This window comes from Sebastes fasciatus, chromosome 1 (assembly GCF_043250625.1).
Source record: "Sebastes fasciatus isolate fSebFas1 chromosome 1, fSebFas1.pri, whole genome shotgun sequence".
Taxonomy (NCBI): Eukaryota; Metazoa; Chordata; class Actinopteri; order Perciformes; family Sebastidae; genus Sebastes; species Sebastes fasciatus.
In genome coordinates, this window is record NC_133795.1 from 25,026,010 (window position 1) to 25,046,991 (window position 20,982).

The 20,982-nt window shown below is 41.9% G+C and overlaps 1 protein-coding gene across 5 annotated transcripts in view; it reads right to left on the reverse strand.

Annotated features, from left to right (window-relative positions):
- ephb2b (eph receptor B2b) overlaps nt 1-20,982 on the reverse strand; it is a 159,642-nt gene that overhangs the window by 80,018 nt on the left and 58,642 nt on the right. For all 5 annotated transcript variants that reach the window (XM_074639362.1, XM_074639353.1, XM_074639378.1 and 2 more), the window contains exons 2-3: nt 18,827-18,906; nt 3,341-4,025 (exon numbers count right to left, since the gene is read on the reverse strand). In XM_074639362.1, coding sequence (XP_074495463.1) covers nt 3,341-4,025; nt 18,827-18,906 — 765 coding nt within the window. The remainder of the gene's footprint in view (nt 1-3,340; nt 4,026-18,826; nt 18,907-20,982) is intronic.

The following is a 20,982-nucleotide window of genomic DNA, read 5'->3' on the forward strand; positions in this document are numbered from 1 at the left end:
CGTGAACATGGCTCTCATTGTGCCTCACTGGAGAGAACGCTTTTCATTCTGTAGTGAACAGCAAAGGGGACCTTGTGTGTCTCTGTGGTGGTACAGCATCTCCTCAAGGTTCTGAGATCTGTCTTTTCGGGGCCGTGTCTGCTGAAAAAGCCGTGGTGTGGTTATTTCACTCACAGGGAGGAAACTTAATCTCACTTGTAAGACAATCACAGAGAAAAAAAAAAAGGCCTGAGCAATTTGATGTAAGCACCCCCCCTTCTACTGTCAATATTTTGACAGATTTCATGACAGCGTAATTATTTGCCGGGATCCCTGCCAAGGATTTAATTGTTACATGCGTAATTACACGTTTAGTCGCGGAGATGTTGGAACAAAGCATCGGTTGCGTCCTTAATATTACAGTACAAATAGTCACTTTCATCTTATGCTGTCTCTGTGGCTCCATAATCCGGCTATGAAAGGGGATATCTCACAAACCCTCCGAGGGCACCTCTCTCAAATCAATTCATTACCCCGTAATATCGGCAAAGGCAACGGCGCATCTTTCATAGATCAATTCATTACCCAACTTCTGGCAGTTGAAAGGCGGTGACTGACCACAGTTTCAAGCGCTGGTATCGGCTTTCAGTGTTTAGGAAGATGACTAGAGAGCAGCTTTCCATCATATAAAAGGGCTTCTGAACAATGGGGTAACCAAAGAATAATATCCTTTTTTAATTGTAATGGTTTTATTTTCCTTTCTTGGTAAAATACGCACTTCCCCGTTGTTTGTACTGCAGGCTCATAACTATTGTATGAAGCTATAAAAATACATCTCCGTGCGTAGCGTTTTTTGCAGCATTCCACAGCTGCACTCTCTGATAATGCAGTCTTTTCATAAAGCTTTAATATTCAGTCAGTGCGTCACGTGATCAGGGAAGAATAGAGAAAACGGTCAAAATCTCTCCGTGCACACCTGCAGTACTTGTGCTTCTGTCAGGGTTGCTACAGTTTGTCTATGAGCCCCCGCTGTGCTCGAATCTATATGATTGCTGTTACTGCAGTGGGGGGTGATGAAGAAGAGAGCATGCAGTCAGTGAAGCTTCTCTTCTATGGACCTTGGGTAGCAATTAGGGCTGGGACGATACACCTATATCCCATTCGATGCTAATTATTGCAATTCTACAAGTTTTGCGATTCAATATTACGATTTAGTGCAATTTTTGTTAACTTTTTGAACACTAGACCATGGGAAAAAGTTGAATCATACACTTTACTTTAATTGCGATACATAGGTGACTGGATTTTTTTTTTTCACCCCTAGTAGCAAAGCCAGTGTAAAGCAGGTAAAAGGAAATAAATTGGAGGCTGGTCAGAAATGCGACATTTTTTTCAATCAAAAAGTCCCATGCCCGCTATGAGAGGATAGAAATGAACCAACATGCTTTCCCTGTTGAGCTGACAGCGTTTAATTGTATAATCCTGTTTAGCACAAAAAAACACCATGACTGAGGACACCCTCGAGATGTTCCAATCCACCACATGCAGGGAATTACATGTAGGTCAAAAAACAAGCAGATTTGTGTAATAATGTGGGGATGTGGAGTCAGAGTATCTCACTACATCATAGTCTTCATGTGTCTCTTATTGGCCTGTATTCCTTGAGGAAGAGCTGGTGCCTGTACTCATTAGTAGTCATCGAACGGGCCTGGCAGTGTTTGGGAGGCAGCACCCATCACGCTTCCCCTCCCAGCACACAGACACTGGGGGGATGTGTTGTAATTACAGGCGCACATGAGAGAGGCAGCGACACGCCGATCTAAAACGCAGGTGGGTGGTTTGTTGTGCTGGGCTGGAGCAGCACGGCTCCAGACTGCAGGCTACACATCGGCGTGCTGTTTCGAGTGATCGAGATCCCTGAGCACGTTGGCCGAATACCATCTGCCAGACTGCGGATGGGGCATGGCACAGGTAAACGTCGGGTGCATCGATGTTCTGAAAAGCCAAATCGATTTCCCTGTGAGGGATTCCTATTGATAGGAAAATGCAGGCAATTTTGAAAAATATCCTCTTTGTCCTCGTGGAAGGGAGGAGGCATTCTACCAACAAAAGATCAGTGTGGAAATTTTACAGATTCAAAACTGATGTTCTTATTTTATTTTCAATTTCTGTTAAGCATGAGTTTTGTTAAATTTGCACACAGGTGTTTCTCTGTGGGCTGAAACCTTTTTATATTATTTTTTATTCTGAAAACAAGTTGGAATTTGGAATAGCTGCAATGAGCATGCATCCACGTGTGCATGCATTCACACACACACAACCTCACAAACACTTGACTTCCATGGCAAAATGAAAAATACATTTTCTGCTGAGGAATTATGAAAGAGGGCGTGGCTTAAATATAAGGGGCGGGGCAAACCGTCGCTAACGAAAAAGGAACTCTGCTGAGACCAACGATGCCATTGGCCATGTCACACCTACACACACACTTCACCTACATGCTAAATTTCATCCTCCTAGGTTAAAAAATGTTGTGGACCAACCAACCAACCAACCAACCGACTGATCGACAGAGTGAGCGAAACATGTCTGTCCAAAATGTCATCACTTCATTATTTTATCCTATTAGACATTTGTGTGAAATTGTCATAATTAGCATACCAATTCTTGAGCTAAGGCCAAAATCATGTTTTGTGAGGTCACTGTGACCTTGAACCTTTGACCACCAAAATCAAATTCGTTCATCCTTGAGTCCAAGTGGTGATTTGTGCAAAATTTGAAAAAATCCCCTCCAGGCGTTCCTGAGATAATGCATTCACGAGAATGGGACGAATGTGGGAGAAAGGCCCTAAAACATGCCCTGCTAACAAAATTACACTCTGAAAGTGCATCTAATTCACTTCCTTCGAGCTGGAGGTTTAATTGTAGATGTTCTACAAGCTCCACATGACAGAAAGTACTAAATTAAATAAATACATTTGTTTCCTGACAGCAACTTCCATCCCAGCTCAGAAGAACTGAACATGTTGTGCAGTCACAACTTCAAAAGGCAGTAGTATATTTTCACATCAAATTATCGTGTGAATTGACATATTCAGCAGTGTAGTTCTGTTGGAAAATAAACAGAAAGGGGTGCTTATCATATTTATGGAAATATGATGGCTTCAGTTAAATAATCAATGCACACAATGTATGTACTTTCCATCATGCGTCTTTTAATACATGACCATAGATCACTAGCTTATACCATCAATACAGTGAGGAATAAACACTGTATGGACTGTATATTTTAGTGTTTGGACTACTCTGATATGATGGTAGATTCATAAGGCTTAGCAGATTTAATGAGAGCAAAACATACCTCGACAAACCGTCCCGTTCTCGACAGCCTCGTTCCCGGCCTTGCACATGCAGCGTCCGATGGGTACCATCCATTCTCCATCTCCGTTGCAGTACAACTTAATGGGCACGTCCACCTCCTCTGCGTTGGGGATGCAAACACCTCTTGCAGCCACCAGGGAGGTGCTCTCTGCTCCCGAGAGCGTCTCCTGGAACATCGCCCCGTTAGTGATGATGCGGGGGCATTTCCGGTAAAAGACGCGAACTGCGATCAGCGACATGCAGCCGCCGTAGTCCTGGAAGGCCAGGTAGAAGCCGTTTCGCGACACGGGGCCAAAGCTCCGAACCTCGGTGTTAATCTTCATCACTCTGCCCCCTAGGTCCACCTGGGAGAAGCTCTCGTCGGCCGCAATGGTGTCGACTTTGATCCAGGGGTTCTCCATCCAAGCTGGCGAGGTCCTGGTGGCTGTGTCGGCATCAGATTCATAGTAATAGAGGTTAAACGTCTCTTTACAGGAGCCCGGCACGTTGGGGATGCTACTGCAGTCCCTCACCGAGAACTTCATCTCCACGTGGATCCGCTGGGCGCCACGACGCCGGATGTACTTTGTCCGTACCCAGTTGTTCTGATTGTTGTCGAAGACATTGCACACCTGGTACGTCCGGATGGTGTTCATGTTTTCATCATAACCGCTCACCTCCTCCCACTGTTGGACAAGGACAGAAATAAACAGTTAACATTTTTATATTTGACTGCTCTGAAAATAAATCTGACTCATCCATCCATCCATCTTCAACCGCTTATCCGGGATCGGGTCGCGGGGGCAACAGCTCCAGCAGGGGACCCCAAACTTCCCTTTCCCGGGCCACATTAACCAGCTCTGACTGGGGGATCCCGAGGCGTTCCCAGGCCAGAGTAGAGATATAATCTCTCCATCTAGTCCTGGGTCTTCCCCGTGGTCTCCTCCCAGCTGGTCGTGCCTGGAACACCTCCCAAGGGAGGCGCCCAGGAGGCATCCGTGCTAGATGCCCGAACCACCTCAACTGGCTCCTTTCGACGCAAAGGAGCAAGGACTCTACTCCGAGTCCCTCACGGATGACTGAGCTTCTTACCCTATCTCTAAGGGAGACGCCAGCCACCCTCCTGAGGAAACCCATTTCGGCCGCTTGCACCCGCGACCTCGTTCTTTCGGTCATGACCCAACCCTCATGACCATAGGTGAGAGTAGGAACGAAGATTGAACGGTAGATCGAGAGCTTTGCCTTCCGGCTCAGCTCTCTTTTCGTCACAACGGTGCGGTAAAGCGAATGCAATACCGCCCCTGCTGCTCCGATTCTCCGACCAATCTCACGTTCCATCGTCCCCTCACTCGCGAACAAGACCCCGAGATACTTAAACTCCTTCACTTGGGGTAAGGACTCATTCCCTACCCGGAGTAGGCAAACCACCGGTTTCCTGCTGAGAACCATGGCCTCAGATTTAGAGGTGCTGATTCTCATCCCGACTGCGTCACACTCGGCTGCGAACCGATCCAGTGAGTGCTGGAGGTCGCAGACCGATGATGCCAACAGGACCACATCATGGCCCCCTCCAGGATCCTTGCGAGAGTGAAAAGCTGGTCCGTTGTTCCACGGCCAGGACGGAATCCGCATTGTTCCTCTTCGATCTGAGGTTCGACTATTGGCCGAACCCTCCTTTCCAGCACCTTGGAGTAGACTTTACCAGGGAGGCTGAGCAGTGTGATACCCCTGTAATTGGCACACACTCTCTGGTCCCCCTTTTTGAAAAGGGGAACCACCACCCCGGTCTGCCACTCCTTAGGCACTGTCACCGACTTCCACGCGGTGTTGAAGAGACGTGTCATCCAAGACAGCCCCTCCCCACCCAGAGCCTTCAGCATTTCTGGGCGGATCTCATCAACCCCCGGGGCTTTGCCACTGTGGAGTTGTTTGACTACCTCAGTGACTTCCACCAGGGTAATTGATGATGGTCCCCCATCAGCTTCCAGCTCTGCCTCTACCATAGAGGGCGTATTGGTCGGATTCAGAAGTTCCTCAAAGTGCTCCTTCCACCGCCCGGCACAAAGTCAACCGATTCATTCAATTAAGTGCAATTCAGCTGTAAAGCAATAAATGGTCTGTTTCCTATTAACATAAACTGTCATAAAGCCCCCGCTGATACTTATTTTGAAGCAATAACAAGAATGTTTTCATGCGTACTTTCTAATACTTTGATTACTGGGAGTCATCAGCTTAAGCAATGTTTTGATTAAACTGATTACACGGTGCAAAGACACAAAATATCTCCAATAAACCAGTTCACGTGGATGCATTAGACGAGTCTGACGGAACAAATGAGAACCAGCCTTTCCGGCATTTCTTGAGGTAATACTGGTATATTAACAAGGCTACTCCCAGGTTACTTACTCTGACTCTTACTTCAGTTTGTTCAGTCAAGTAAATAAAGCTGTTTTACACATCAATAATACTCTGAGGATTGGTTTATTATAGTGAGGAATAACACATGTTAAGTGACTTCCAAGAGGTGCATTTCTTTAATATATGAACAGCTGCTCTGTTGTTACAGAATGAGATCCAATTTTAGGACTGGGGATAAGAACTGTGAGTCATCTGTTACCTGGCACTTTGTTTGGTTTACCTGTCAGAGTGGTACAAAGGGAAGTTGGCATAGAGTGCTGCAGGAATGAGTCCTAAAACCCAAAAATGAGTGAGCATTTTTGCACTTGGTTCCCTCATCACAAAGTCAAGGTTTTTTTTGAATGAGTTTTTGGTGAAATGACTGAAAACAAGATCTGTTAACACAAGCTTGAGAGATTTTAACGTTTTGTTCTATGACATAAAATATGCCAGTAAATATCCCACTCGGGAATTTTGAAGTTTTTACCATAGACTGTATATAAGAAGTGGATTTAGTCATCGTGACGTCACCCGTTGGGTTGTGGACTGCCGTTTTGAAGCCTCAAGTTAGGCATTTTGGCACTACCATTTACAACCAGAAGTGACGTGAGAGGATGGAGTTAAGTATAACCAAACTCTGAATAAGACATTTTCAGGCGCCTAAAAAGGCTATAAGTAACTTTTATGAACTGATAACGTACTGTGAAAAATATTGAAGAAGACTTGAAACTAGCGATTGAGATCATAAACTCATGTTTAAAATGTTTACTGAGGTAATAAATCAAGTGAGAAGTAGGCTCTTTTTCTCATAGACTTCTATACAATCAGACTTCTTTTTGCAACCAAGGAGTCGCCCCCTGCTGGCTGTTAGAAAGATGCAAGTTTAAGGCACCTCCGCATTGGCTTCACTTCTCAGACCTGGAGGTAGCCCACTGGCTTTTACGTGTCTTAAAGGTTGCTAACAAGTAGCTCAATGAGATTGCTAAATGTCATCACGCCGAGCACTAGTCTGCCTTTAGCTTAGCAGTGGTGAGGCTGAAGTCATGCAACCGTGGTGTAGTTTGTTAATAGCCTAACATTAGCTTTTTACTTCTAGCAATTGCATTGCTTAAAAAATCATAAAAGAGGTGGTCATTTATGGAGATTATCTTGCTGAACAAAACGTGTATCATAAACACTTGTTTGCCACAGCGCTTATTTTCTGCAATAATAATAAATAATCTAAAATCCAATGGAAAAATCCCATTGTCTTTTTGTCGAGGGAACCAGTGCAATGCAGCACTGTATTATGAAGTTGTCACTTAATACCCTGCTTGGTTTATAGCATCTATCCTTTTTTCGATCCTCTAAAATGTGCAGCTACAAATAACGGTTCCATGTCGTTTTTACTTGAATGTTGCATTTTGGGATGATAAAAATATAAACCCTGCTTTGTAGACGCAGAGAGCTTTCATGTTTACCCTCTCCTTCCCCGTCCTCTCATTGAGGAATCCATTCACATCTTGTAATGCTTTAAGAGAAACTGGAGACGTGACATTAAGTCACTTGAACAGAGCATAGAGGGTTTCTGGTTTATGCGTCCCACTTTTTTATTGTGTCTTAATAGGACACATTCATAGCACATACTGTAATGGGTTATTGACATTGTAGTGAAAGCTCCTTTCACTACAGCGAAGCGCTGAGGAAACATCACATGAATTTTCCACGATCAAAGTCACACTAAACTGACATTAATCGTATTACACAGGTAATCATATAAAGAACAATCAAGGGACAAATTTCGCTCCGGTTTTTCTATTCAACTTCAAAGTCCACATATTACACACCAATTTGAGTGTTCGCTCTGACTGTACAGACTCCAGATGCAGCCTCTGTGGTTTTCCTGCCCCTCGGCCGTGGATCAAACCAGCTTTAAACACCATGCGCTTTAAACACCATGCGCTCTAACCACCGGGCAGGTCGTGACCTTGACCTCGGCATCTCAGCCAAGAAAAAAAAAAAACCTGTTCTCGACCCCCAAGAGCCACTTTGTATCAGCTGCACCCTCTACCGCTTCTACAGCTCTACCTCCCCCCTTCACTCTTCACTTCACAGCTGATATAATTTCTCAAATTAGTGCCCACTTAGTGAGGATTTTGACAAAGTTTGACAGGTCAGGAGAAGAAAGTCACCCATCTTGTTAGAAAGCGGCACTCTATCAAAAACTTTCTGACTAATTAGAACAGCTTTGGCTCTTAATTCCCATGTCCTAATTAATCACTGCTAGTGTGACGCTGGGCTTGACCCAAACTCCAATCCAAACTATCACGAGAGCCAAACAACACAGAAAGGACTGATGCGCAGCCAAAAAGAAAAATAATAATGAGTAAACAGAATGCAAAATTTAGAAAAACTTTACTTATCAAAACTGGGCCTTTCTTCCTAATGATCAAAATTTGCAAAAAAAAACAACTATTATGTGTTATAGCTAGAATTTAAAAAAAAAAAAAAAAATCTGTGACATTTGTAGGACTTGACAAATTTTGTTTGCAAGTGAACTTTCCAAAGCACTGTTGAGCAGGTTTTTTATATTGAATCTAGGGCTGTCAAAGTCAATAAGTTAACACAAATTTGTTTTAACGTCACTAATTTCTTTAACGCATTAACGCAACTTGCAATCTTTAGGTTATATTGGGCTCAGTTTTAAAGCTAGTAGTGAAGATACTGGTATCACATGAAACTAGAAAATCTAAGGAATCCATTGGTACCAACCATGACTAGCTTGTTGACAAGGAGGCTAACACTTACACTTAATCCTGATTAAATACTTTAATCGATTGACAGCCGTAGTTAAATCACAGTGCAATGTGGTCAGATTTACTGTCGAGTAGCTTTAAAATCATACAAATAAATGGCTAAATGATTGTACAAGCTGCAAGTCTTTGGTTGTGTGGTTTAAGGATAAATCTGTCTTTTGGCCCGCGCTGGCAGACATCATCATCCCAGGTCATGAGCAGCCATTGACCTTCCCACTTGTTGAGAAGCAGTGGGGAGTGGGGGCTGTGGGCCAATTAAACAAGAGCAGGCAGTCCGCTTCTACTGAGCACAGAGCGTTGGACAATCGCAGTTTAATAAAATGAATGTGGAGACAGGTGGGGGTTGCCGCTAATGAGGGACGTAGACAGGAGAAACTGCAGGGGAAAGTGTTGGCAGTGATGTGGGGGGAAGGGTTGATGCAGGCTAAAAAAAAAAAAGACCCCAAACAAAATGTGTTTTGATGGAGGGCCCCTTTTTGTCCTGTCATGGCCTCTTTGCCCCGCTTTCATCACAGCCAGTGGAGGGAAGCAAATGGGGCATAATAAGAGCCTAACGATCAAGCGCCGAGTGTGAAATTAGAAGAAACGTCTTCATTTTCACAGCTCTTTCCCCTGGCTCTCTACCGGGAGTGTTGTAAAAGGGTGGTCATGTGTTTTAAGTGTAGAAGGTGGAGGTAACCCTGGTGGTGGATGTCAAGATGGATTAGTTAGAGGGGATGAGCTGCCCTCAGATGACAACGGAAACAAAAACGCCTGAGATCCTGTTACATTTGGCAGAAAGTTGTTTTTCTTGTTCTCTGTGTGTGGAAATCAACAGCCATAGGGCTGAGTGCACTGAATAGTGCTTTACTATAACATAAAATAAATAGATGTTTAATGCCAGAATGATCAAAGGCATTTTCTTAATAACCAAAGGCATACCAAATATCATCAAGAGCTAATTTGCATTTGCTAAATTTTGGGGTATTTTTTAAAGTTATGAGACATAAGACTGTAAGACTTCTAGGTAAATAACAAGCAATGTGTTTTTTTCATGGTACACAGAATGCGCTTTCGTCCTCTGAGAAACACAGAAACATATTATTACGATAAAAAAATCAATGGTCTGAAACAGAACGCGTGACTGGCTCCAAACAAAGACGCTGTTTTATGTTTTAATTGCTCTCATTGGGGTCCAATAATCCTGGGTCGAGTAGTGTTGGCAAATAATTATGTGTTTGTTTAACCTGCTGGGTGTTATATCTCCATTATTCCACGGAGACTAAAACAAACAGTAAAAACGCACCTGCATGTGATATTTAATGCCGCAAGTATACAATCCATTTTGAAGGACATAGGCCTAGGGCGCTTATTTAGTATTATTTATTACAAAATTAGCATTTAAAGGGGACATGTTCTCATTTTCAGGTTCATATTTGTATTTTGGGTTTCTACTAGAACATGTTTACATGCTTTAATGTTTAAAAAGCATTCTTTTTATATTATATTCTAATGAGCCTGCAAATTACATAGGAAGGGGAGCCAAATCTGAATGGCTTGTTGAATCACATGTTTTATGATCTAGACAGCCCACAAAAAACGGACTGGGTTGTCTTATTTCACAGTTTGTGGGTTAGTAGTATGGCTGTGTATTGGCAAGAATCTGGCGATACGATAGGTATCATGATATAGGGGTAAGGATTCAATAAATTGCGATATGTTGGGATACTGTTAGCAATTCTTTTTCAAATTCTAGGAAAACTGTTATAAAATAAAACATAGTGAATTTATGCAATTCTAAGATTGTTTAGGGACCCCAAGTATGCAGAAATATTCAAATACACCCTTTTTAGAATCGGCAAAAATAAAAAATGTGTACCTCATGCAAAAAAAACAATTTGTTTTTTGCCCAAGACTGCATGTGATTATCATAAAGTGGGTATGTCTGTAATGGGGAGACTCGTCGGTTTGAAAATGGCCATGACAGTTTCTCCTCGCCAAAATTTAGCGTAAATTTGGAGCGTCATTTAGTCTCCTTTTTGACATGCAAGAATGACATGGTTTGAACCAATGGACTCCTTAGGTTTTAGTTTCATATGATGCCATTACCCTCACTCTAGCTTCAAGCTAGTCCCGCTTTAACCTCCGAAATACAGAATAACTTCCGGGTCTGCCGTCGGGCCGTCAAATTTTTTCGAGTTTTAGAGAATCGATACAGTATCGCAAAACATAATATTGCAATACTAATGTGTATCGATATTTTTTTACCCCCTTAATTGGCAGGCACTCTAGAAACCTAAATGTATGTGCACAAGCACTGAAAAGGTGATTTTTTTTTTAATGATATGTCCCCTTTAAGAACAGAATGCTGTTCTTGAATCTGTCTGATAAGAGTGCACACCTGCTGTTTAGATAACGCATGTTAGATCTAGATCAAGCCGTAATATGCAGCTGCTCTTCCTTGTACTGTTCCCAAAACGTATTACTGCACCTTTATTGTCTTGCCAATTCAAATGATTTCCAACTGTCGTCAAGCCATCTCTTCTTTGTTAATTAAACTACCAGCCTTGGGCCTACTAACTGGCATGCCTGTAATTTCTATCATGCTAGAGCAGCAACATTGAGAGACACAGAAAACCTGATATAGATTGTGTCTGTTAGACTACAGCAGGGCTAGTAGAGACTACTATATGTCAGCTGACCCTCTCTTCCTCTGGAGTTATATGAGGTGCTACAGTTCAGTGACGCTCACTGAGAATGAGCTTCAGAATCAATATCTCCTCTGCCACTCCAGGAGAGAGAGAGAAAAGTTCAGCTGACCTGCAATCCATACGTCTCCATGACAGTAGGTCTCTGCTTTATCTGTAAAGCCAAGCGGAACGCACTGTCACGCCTGAATTATAGACTGGAGTTACTTCTACGGCTGAGGCCATTCACCAAAGACAGCTTATTGCCTCATCCAGCAGACAATGAAATAAGTGTAATAGTCCTCATTGGACCTCTCTGTAGCAACTAATTACCAAACTCCTCTGTAAGCACACATTATGCAGGAGCTACTGTGCACTTTCCTATTTTACACTCACATCTTATCCATCTATCCGACATTTTAATCCAAATTGGTTTACAGTAAGCGAGAACAGAAGGGTCCAGTGCTCATGAACGTCATGCATTTGTATAGACCTTAATTACAATTATAGCCTTAAGGTGATCAATAACTGCCAAATTGATTCAAAATCAAAAACCTCCAACTGTTAATCCTAGACAAAATCCTCATCTAAAACGGTGGAAGAAACCTTCGAGATGTCGAATGATATCCACTTTCAAGGACAGTCGGGCGAGCGTCAGCAGCCAAGAGTCTGCAGACAGATACGTGTATGGATTTTGATATGTCATCCGTTCTATTGCTCCGTTGGGACTGCTATGCTCTTACCGTGCGTTCATACGACAAGCAACACAATCAAGTTGTCAGAATTCTCAATTTCCTGTACATCTGCGCGACCAGGAGAACTTAGCCAACGAGCAGACGGTCGACAAGTCTGTTGGCTGCGAAAAGTTGACCACAACTACACTCTTCATGGACACTTGTCTTCAACAAGCAGTTAAATTTTTTTGATAAATAGATCTGTTTGGCAAGCACAAGTGGAGGAGTTGTTGACGGTCGTTACAGTCTTTCAGAGCAGTTTGAAAACTGTTATTTGGAAATCTAAAGAAAGAATCAACCCTCAAACATAGGATTGCATACATTTACTGGGGTCAACTGTAATTTAAGAGGTTATTTTATAGCTTCTATTATTCAATTTTTATTAATAAGAACTCAGCTTAAAAGTTTGAGTGAAGATACTGGTATCATAAACTAGAAAGTATAAGGAATACATTGGTACCAAGCATGTCATGCTAGCTTGTCAAGAAGGAGGCTAAATAATGCTCCAAATTTAGGCAAAATGTTGGCAAGGAAAAACTGGCATGGCCATTTTCAAAGGGGTCCTTTGACCTCTGACCTCAAGATATGTGAATGAAAATGGGTTCTATTGGGTACCCACGAGTCTCCCCTTTACAGACATGACCACTTCATGATAATCACATGCAATTTTGGGCAAAAACCATGCTCTAAACAGTCTTGAAATTAAATGGGTAGGAGTGGAGAGCTGACACTCTTGGGGATCCAATGAGCCCAATTGTATTCATGTGTGATGATGTTAGTCCTCATGGTAGCCATTTCATTGTAGTGAGACCTGTGTAAAATGACCTGTGGTGACCTCTAGAATAGTCACAGCCTCATGCAACTTTACAGCCACAAACTATAGACCTAGAGCATTCAGAGGATGGATAGCTTTCTTAGGTAGATTGACAATAAGGGGGTTTCTGAGCAGTTTCCAGAACAGAAGTGCTCGCCATCCAATCACCAAAAAACACACAATTCTTGCAAAAATCTCCAAATGTCAAACGTTTTTGAAACCAAACCACAGCATGGCTTTTTCTATGGTGATCCTCAAGGTTTTGGTGTCTTAATGTGGTATTTTGGAGAGATTATTGATCATTTTTTATCAATTTTCGAGTGGTAAAAAATGGTTAAATTTAGTACCAAATGGTATCAACACAAATAAAGCATGGGAATGGCCATCATATACTCCCATCATAATGTTCTAAGCCCCTATACACTTTCAAAATGTGTTTTAATTAATTGAAATGTGACATCTACTGCTGACCTGCTATCTCCCCCGAAAGAACCCCTGTACCCCCCTAAAAAAAGACAAAACGGGTCTCTTAGCACATATAACTATAAGTCTTGTAGTTAAAGCTATAGCTGCACAAGACAACTACAGTAAGAAACGGGCTTTCTTACGACTGGTCCGAACAGAGTGACACATCAGTCAAGCAGCGATGCGAACGCTCTGTCAGAACACTCCTAGATTTCATTGCTTTGACATAACAGAAACCGTGTGTTTATCACGTCTTGTCATTACGGTGTTTGAGTTAACCTGAACCAGCATCACGATCCAGGGCCACATTACATATCACCGCTCTATCACTGACACAAGTAAATAAATTATTCACACAAAAGCAGGCAGAGAGAGCCATGTGGAAAACTCCTGGGGCACAGTCGCCCCATTTGCAGTTGTGGGAAATCTGTCAGAGCAAGAGTGCCTTCCCTAGAGGGACAGGGGACAAATGACACCCACTCTCTGCATTCAATTACTACGAGAGAGGCCATGGGAGCCAAAATCCTGAAGGAGACCGGGCCGAGACTCACACACACACACACAGACTTAAGTAGAACTGTCTGCTCCAGTCAGCTCCAATTACCACTGTCCGCTACTAATGCGCAACATGTGAAACTAGAAGAACAATTCCATCTTTTAACCCCCGTTCCACAAAAGTTACATGTGGATTATGTTTGCATGTTTCTTTGCGTAATTCCTTAAAATGTAATTTCACAGAGTTTAATTGTGAATCGCATTCACAAATCAGCGGCCACGTTAAAACCCAGCGAGTCCCGATACAATGAAATACGTTCAACAAATTACTTGTAAAGAAAAAGAGAGGCTGTGTGGGGAAAAAAGCATGCCATGTCGGTTTGCCACACATACCCACAGTGATATGTAAACAACCTCAATCTTATTCCAGAGGAATTTGAATACAATAAACTTCAATAACTCACCAGATTTGTTTCAAAAACATTTTGCAAAATGTTGTCTTCCGTGTGTTTTGTCCCCAAGTGACATTAGCTATATCCTAGTACAACACATTATGACACATCCATAATGATAACTTTACTCACTACCACACACCACCTTATTATGTTCTCTGCATAATGCAGCAGACCTCAGTGTTCCCTCCGCAGTAGCTCTGTGTGCTCCCTGCAGCCATAAGTCTATTTCTAAACGGCTGCTGTTGTCAGTACTCGTAGGCGTAGGAGTGAGCGGGTCAGGAGGTCTGACCTGATGTTCACACTTCTCTCAGCTCCACTTGAGAAGAAAATACTGACCACTTAACCCTGCTCCGCCGGCCGGCTATATACATTAGCTCCGTGTCACATAGCCGGCAGTGAACGGTAACTTCTGATGTTAAAGGAGCTGCGCAGGTTTCATTGCAAATTTGCCAAACAGTAGTAGTTTCTTCCTCTCGTACTGGTATCATATGAAACTAAAGAACCTAAAGAATCCATTGGTACCAACCATGTCACACTAGCTTGTCACCAAGGAGGCTAAATAATGCTCCAAACTTAGGCTAAATCTTGGCAAGGAAAAACTATCATGGCCATTTTCAAAGGGGTCCCTTTACCTCGGACCTCAAGATATGTGAATGAAAATGGGTTCTATGGGTACCCACGAGTCTCCCCTTTACAGACATGCCCACTTAATGATAATCACATGCAGTTTTGCTCTGCTAGATGGCTATATACATTAGCTCCGTGTCCTATAGCCAGCTGTGAATGGGTTCCTGAGTAACTTCTGATGTTAAAGGAGCTGCACAGGTTTCATTCCAAATGTGCCGAGCAGTAGTAGTTTTTTCCTCTTAAACTACATTTTTAACGGATTCTGCTGAGCAATATATGTAAAAACCTAAATGCAAATTTGCGCCAGATACCTATAAGTATTAACTAGGGCTGTCAAAGTTAACGCAATAATAACGTGTTAACGCAAATTCATTTTAAAGCTAATTTCTTTAACGTATTAACACAACTTGCGATTTTTAGGTTGTAGCGGCCTCAGTTTTAAAACTAGAGTTAAGATACTGGTACTTTATGAAACTAAAAAACCTAAAGAATCCATTGGTACCAACCAACATTGGTGTTATACTAGCTTATACTAGCTACTAGGCCAGGAAAAGCTGGCATGGCCATTTTCAAAGGGGTCCCTTGACCTCTGACCTCAAGATATGTGAATGAAAATGGGTTCAATGGGTACCCACGAGTCTCCCCTTTACAGATATGCCCCCTTTATGATAATCAAATGCGGTTTGGGGCAAGTCCTAGTCAAGTCAGGACACTGACACACTGACAGCTGTTGTTGACTGTTGGGCTGCAGTTTGCCATGTTATGATTTCAGCATATTTTTTATGCTAAATGCAGTACCTGTGAGGGTTTCTGGACAATATTTGTCATTGTTTTGTGTTGTTAATTGATTTCCAATAATATATATATATATATATATATATATATATATATAAAATATATATATTTATATACATTTGCATAAAGCAGCATATTTGCCCACTCCCATAAATGTCCCTTTAAGGTACATTTTGATCAGATAAAAAAATTGCAATTAATTTGCGATTAATCGATATTTATAAATATTAATATTTTATATATATTAATAATTTAATCGATTGACAGCCCTAGTATTAACATTGTTATATGTTTATTGTGTATTATGTGTATGTATGTGCACATGAGGTTAAGTCTCCACATAGAGGCACGTCTACATGATATTCTAACTATACTGACTGCACTGGTTTCCCTGTGTGGGTGGAGTGAGCCATGCGATACGTGCGTTTTATTGCCACAATCTCAAAACGTTCATTCAGTAAACTTCCTGAACCGCCTCGGGATAACATTCTGGTATGGTAAATATTGCACTGGTCGCCAGTGTTTTTGGCTTTGCCATCAAGAATAATGAAGACGTTTTGCTCGTCTGGCTGAGGGACAACATAGCTGTCATTTTGCATAATTAAAAGGAAGACTGCCTTGCAGTACACGCAGACAGGGTTGTACAACTTGATTTACAGAAGCTCAACTGCAATATTGTTTCACACAAATCACTTCTAAAAAACCTCCTGTAGGGAGTTGATTTTACAGCTGTGCTTTACGAGATTTCTTATAATAATAATTTGATAGGCGATATTCAAATATGCGGAAGAACACCAACTGCCGTAGCGTTTCTGACTTCATATCGCACTGTGACTTGATTGCGTTTCCATTGTGTCTCAAAGTATCACATGTCAAGTTAGGATATATTTCATGAAGCTATACAGAGTAGTGAAAGCCAACTGCTGGCGCGGCGCTCCGCTGGATGTTACTGATCCACCGGCTAAGCCCGATGAAGCCATGCATATATGTGTGTAAGACAATAGCTTCTGTAAAGCACCTCTCGCTGTTATACTGAGAGGGAGAGCGAGCTCTGTTTCCACACCTGTTGCCCCGGGCCATAAGGGACAAGCTATCTCCATCGCTCTCACTCTTCACTTTCCAACGGGCTGTGCTTTTGACGAGCTCAGCCATATCATCATAAACTTCAGTGCCCACGCTGATAAGACCGAACCTATACCTGACTAAGTCCGGGGGATTAGGGACTTGTTTGCATTTCATTGCTCCCCAAGAGAGGGATAGATCATAAATGCGTGCGGAGGTTTTCAGGAAGGAGCATGGAATTATCTGAAGTCAAAGCAGGAAATAAGAAAGTCCTCATAGATAAGCCTTCCAGTCAAACTAAATGTTAAGATATGTTATTTGGAAGAGGAAACTACCACGGAATCAGGCGGTACACCGCACGGAACAACGATGATTCTTGAAGAGAGTCTTCAAGTTTGACGTTTGGACCTTATTTTCACCTCAATGTCACCAGAGTGGGCACTTTTTAACTGCACAACAACTAGTGACCCTTCTGGATTTCTGCGTGTATTCCACTTTTTTAGTCCGAAGTTTCCACTTAGTATTAAATCTGATTATGAAATATGGTTTGGGTGAATGTTTTGCTGAATCTTAACATTTTGCAAAGATGAAAGGAAGATGTGATGTAAACTGCCTTTGGAGTCGGTATGTGTGCATATAAGCTCTCTCTGTGTAAATTGGATCCAGAGCTGGCGAGAGAAAGAGAAAGGGAAAGCGGGCGTCTTTTTGCTTGCGTATTGATTGTAGGAATTAGCGGGGAGGAGACAACATGCCCTCAGGTTGGGGGAGATGAAGTTATTCTGAATTATTGCTGGATGACTTTGAAGTTGTATCATGGAACTGTTGGAGGCCAGCTCTACACGCTGCGAGTTTCTGCTTCTTTTTTAGTGCAGAAAGACGCAGCATGATAATTCAAACCATCTTTAATACAAACCACAGAAGCATAAATAATTGAATAAAATCGGCAGTGGTTTTTTGAAATGCACCAGCAAATAAGTCTACAACATTTTTTCTCTCTTTTGGACTCACTCTAAGAAGACTAAATCTTGTGGTGGGGGGAGAAGTGAAGGAGACTGAGACTATGGTTTTGGCCGACTTTAAGTGGGCCTGGCTTGCATGTGGCTAGGAGGAACCGATGCCCTGGCAAAGCATGTGGAAATACTGTGCATCAAACACCAACAGGGCCCATATAACACATAGCTTCTAGCCTGGCATACGAACACACGTACTTAGCTTCGAGTTTATGATTGTTCATTCTTACTGTGTTTGTAGTGAAGCAGAAAGTTCAGATCAGGTTAAAATGTACGAAACCCATTTATGGAAGACTAACCCAAAAATGCTAAAAAATACTATCCGTAACGTATCCTCATACATCGTATGATATCTTACAACAAGTTAATCCTAATTTTATGTTAAGTTTTATTATGAATGTCCTGCAATGTTTGTCAATTTTCACTCATTACATACATACAATCTTTTTAAAATAAACTTCCGTCTTCACAGGAAACAACTTGGTTAAGTTTAGGCAACAAATCTACTTAGTTAGGTTTAGGAAAAGATCACAGTTTGGGTTTAAAATAACTCTGGAAGTGGCATAATTTAAGTACGGAAGTTACGTGACAAATCAATGTTAACTTCTAGTTTCACACGGGGTACATACAGAGGCCTCCTGGTAAAAGTCCAGTGTTTTTTGAGGCACCCATTAACCCCAACCTCCTCCCTACACAGTGTTTGTCACTCTTTATACTTCCCGGTTCAGGATTACGTGGATTGAATGAATTGAGTACAATAATATCCAAAAAGAAAAAGGGGTAGTATCTTCAAATTCTACATCAAACAAATAGTTTTCTTCTTCAAAAACATCTACTCGTGGAGTTCACATCTAACTTTGCCGTTGGATTCTCCCCCACCCCCCTGTTTTTGGGGCTGGGGACCAGGACGGCTCATTACATTAATTGATCTTTAACCTTAGAGTGAGAAACCAAAACACTGGCTACCAACAGAAATAAAGTCATCATGGGGGACTGAGGAAATTTACACATTAGCTGCACTTTAACATCTAACAAAAGAGAGGGCCACCACACACCTCACCTTTGTCACAATGAAAACATCCTAAAATGACTTGCAATTATATTATTACCTAAATAATAATCTAATTAAATCAAAAGCAGATCGTTGTGAAAGTATAGTGCATGTCACTTACGCTATTGTCACTGGACCCTGACACGGGGTAGACCGTCCAGCCGAGCTCCGCTGTGGCTGTAGTGGAGTCCATAAGTGTCTCTGTGGAAAGAAGTGAGGAGAGGCGCTGGTCAGATAATATACTAAACACATGAAAATGTTGCTGCGGTTCAGTGGAAACCACTTGAGTAATACAAATATTTTGAAAGGCAGAACATAAGTTTGCTCTATAAAATGTCAGAAAAAAGTGCAATGTCCATTTTGTCTGACCAACAGCTGAGCACTCAAATTAAAAAATACAAGAAGTTTTTCTTAACAAGCATTCTGAGAAGGAGAATATAAGCAGAAGAGCGACATATCTCTGAATATCATGAAGGGGTTGTTAACAGGTTTCAAAAGGTTTTCTTGTCAACTTTATTTTATTTATTTATCTACACAGGCATTAGAGTGAAACAATTAATTGATTAATAAATTAGAAATTAGAGCTGCAACGATTAATCGATTAATTGTCATCTATTAATTTATTCGCCAACTATTTTGATAATCGATTAATCGGTTTGAGTAATTCTTTAAGAAAAAAAAAAAAAATTCCAGCTTCTTAAATGTCAATATTTTCAGATTTCTTTACTCATGATAGTAAAGTGAATATCTTTGAGTTGTGGACAAAACTAGACATTTGAGGACTTCATCTTGGACTTTTGGAAACGCTGATCAACATTTTTCACAATGTTCTGACATTTTAGATACAAAGCAACTAATCGATTAATCCAGAACTGATTAATGGACAATGAAAATAATTGTTAGTTGCAGCCCTGATTTTCACAATCCTCTGATATTTTATTGCCTAAACAATTATTTGGAAAAATAATTGACATTGTAATTGATAATAAAAAAATAATGTCTGGGCCTACTACGAAGACCCACGATACAATTCATGTGTTAAGAAACAGAGAGATTGCTATAGTTTCATAAGAAGTTAGTTCCATCCTGGTCAGCAGAACTATGCCATCATTCATTGACTTGTAGGCAAAAGAACAGGCTGGAAAAGCAAATCTCCACGGTACAGAGGAGGGGCCACCCTATACGCCACGGATTAGCTGGTGGAAAGAAACACCTCTGGTAATTGGGGTCAAAGAGAATGTGCCTCCTGTCTGTCATGACGTCCTCTGTGGCACACATTCCACCAGTCTGACCCAAATGTCTGTCATACGCGTACTGAACCATCCATACCGTCACCTTCTTCTTCCCCTCTGTACCCGTGCCCTCGTGCCCTCTTTTTTCATTCCTGACTTCATCTCAGCTCTGCTTCTCTGAGCGCAGGTCTAATGAATTTCTCTTGCTGATTAGGCCTGTGTCAGTCTTGTGCTCCAGTGCTGAACTGCAGCAGATGGGGGAGAGCGTTCGTCAAGTTTCGGGGGCATCAGCTGCAACTCCAAAATGCCACAGAGGGATTTAGAAACCCCCTCGACAAACACGGCTACTAAGCTTAGCAGAAGTCACAGCCAGCAGGTCTGGTGAACAATTGCATGCTGTTGTGGGCTCTTCATATTGGGGGTATGAACTGATTGAATTGGTGTGAGACAGAGGCCCCCTGAAATCAGATAACATGTAAAAGTTTTTAGAGAAATGTATTACAGGCGATGAGTGAAGGAAATCAAAGATAGAGGATCTGAAGTTGCGTCTCGCAGGGTTTTGTTTAACGCAGCTCTGTACCAGCTTGCAGAATATTTTAGAGACTTCCAGTTGTTTCACAACCCTGGCTTTCCTCTGATTTATATTCCAGCGCAAGCCACAGCATTTAATTAACAGGCTCCACACGCATCGGTTTATTTCAGGGCCTTATGCTGACTTTCCGCGTCTCACCAGCACTACTCACAAAGCATAATACTAGATCCCACATCCTTTTCAGTTATCACAAAGCCCAAATCGTATAATTAGGCAGATGAGACTGCAATTGAGCAGCTATTGATAACCTTGTGTGTGACTCAGAGCCGAGCAGCCTACATGGGTGTTAGGCAGTGAAATGGTAATTATCCCCCATAATGATAACGATAATTAGTGGAGGAGTAAAGTGAGAATAATGAACCCCCTCTGTGATGGTTTAAGAAGTGTTTGGGGGGAACAGGGAGCGATTTCAGCCTGAACGTTAACACAGACTGGGTGACACCCATCTTTCTC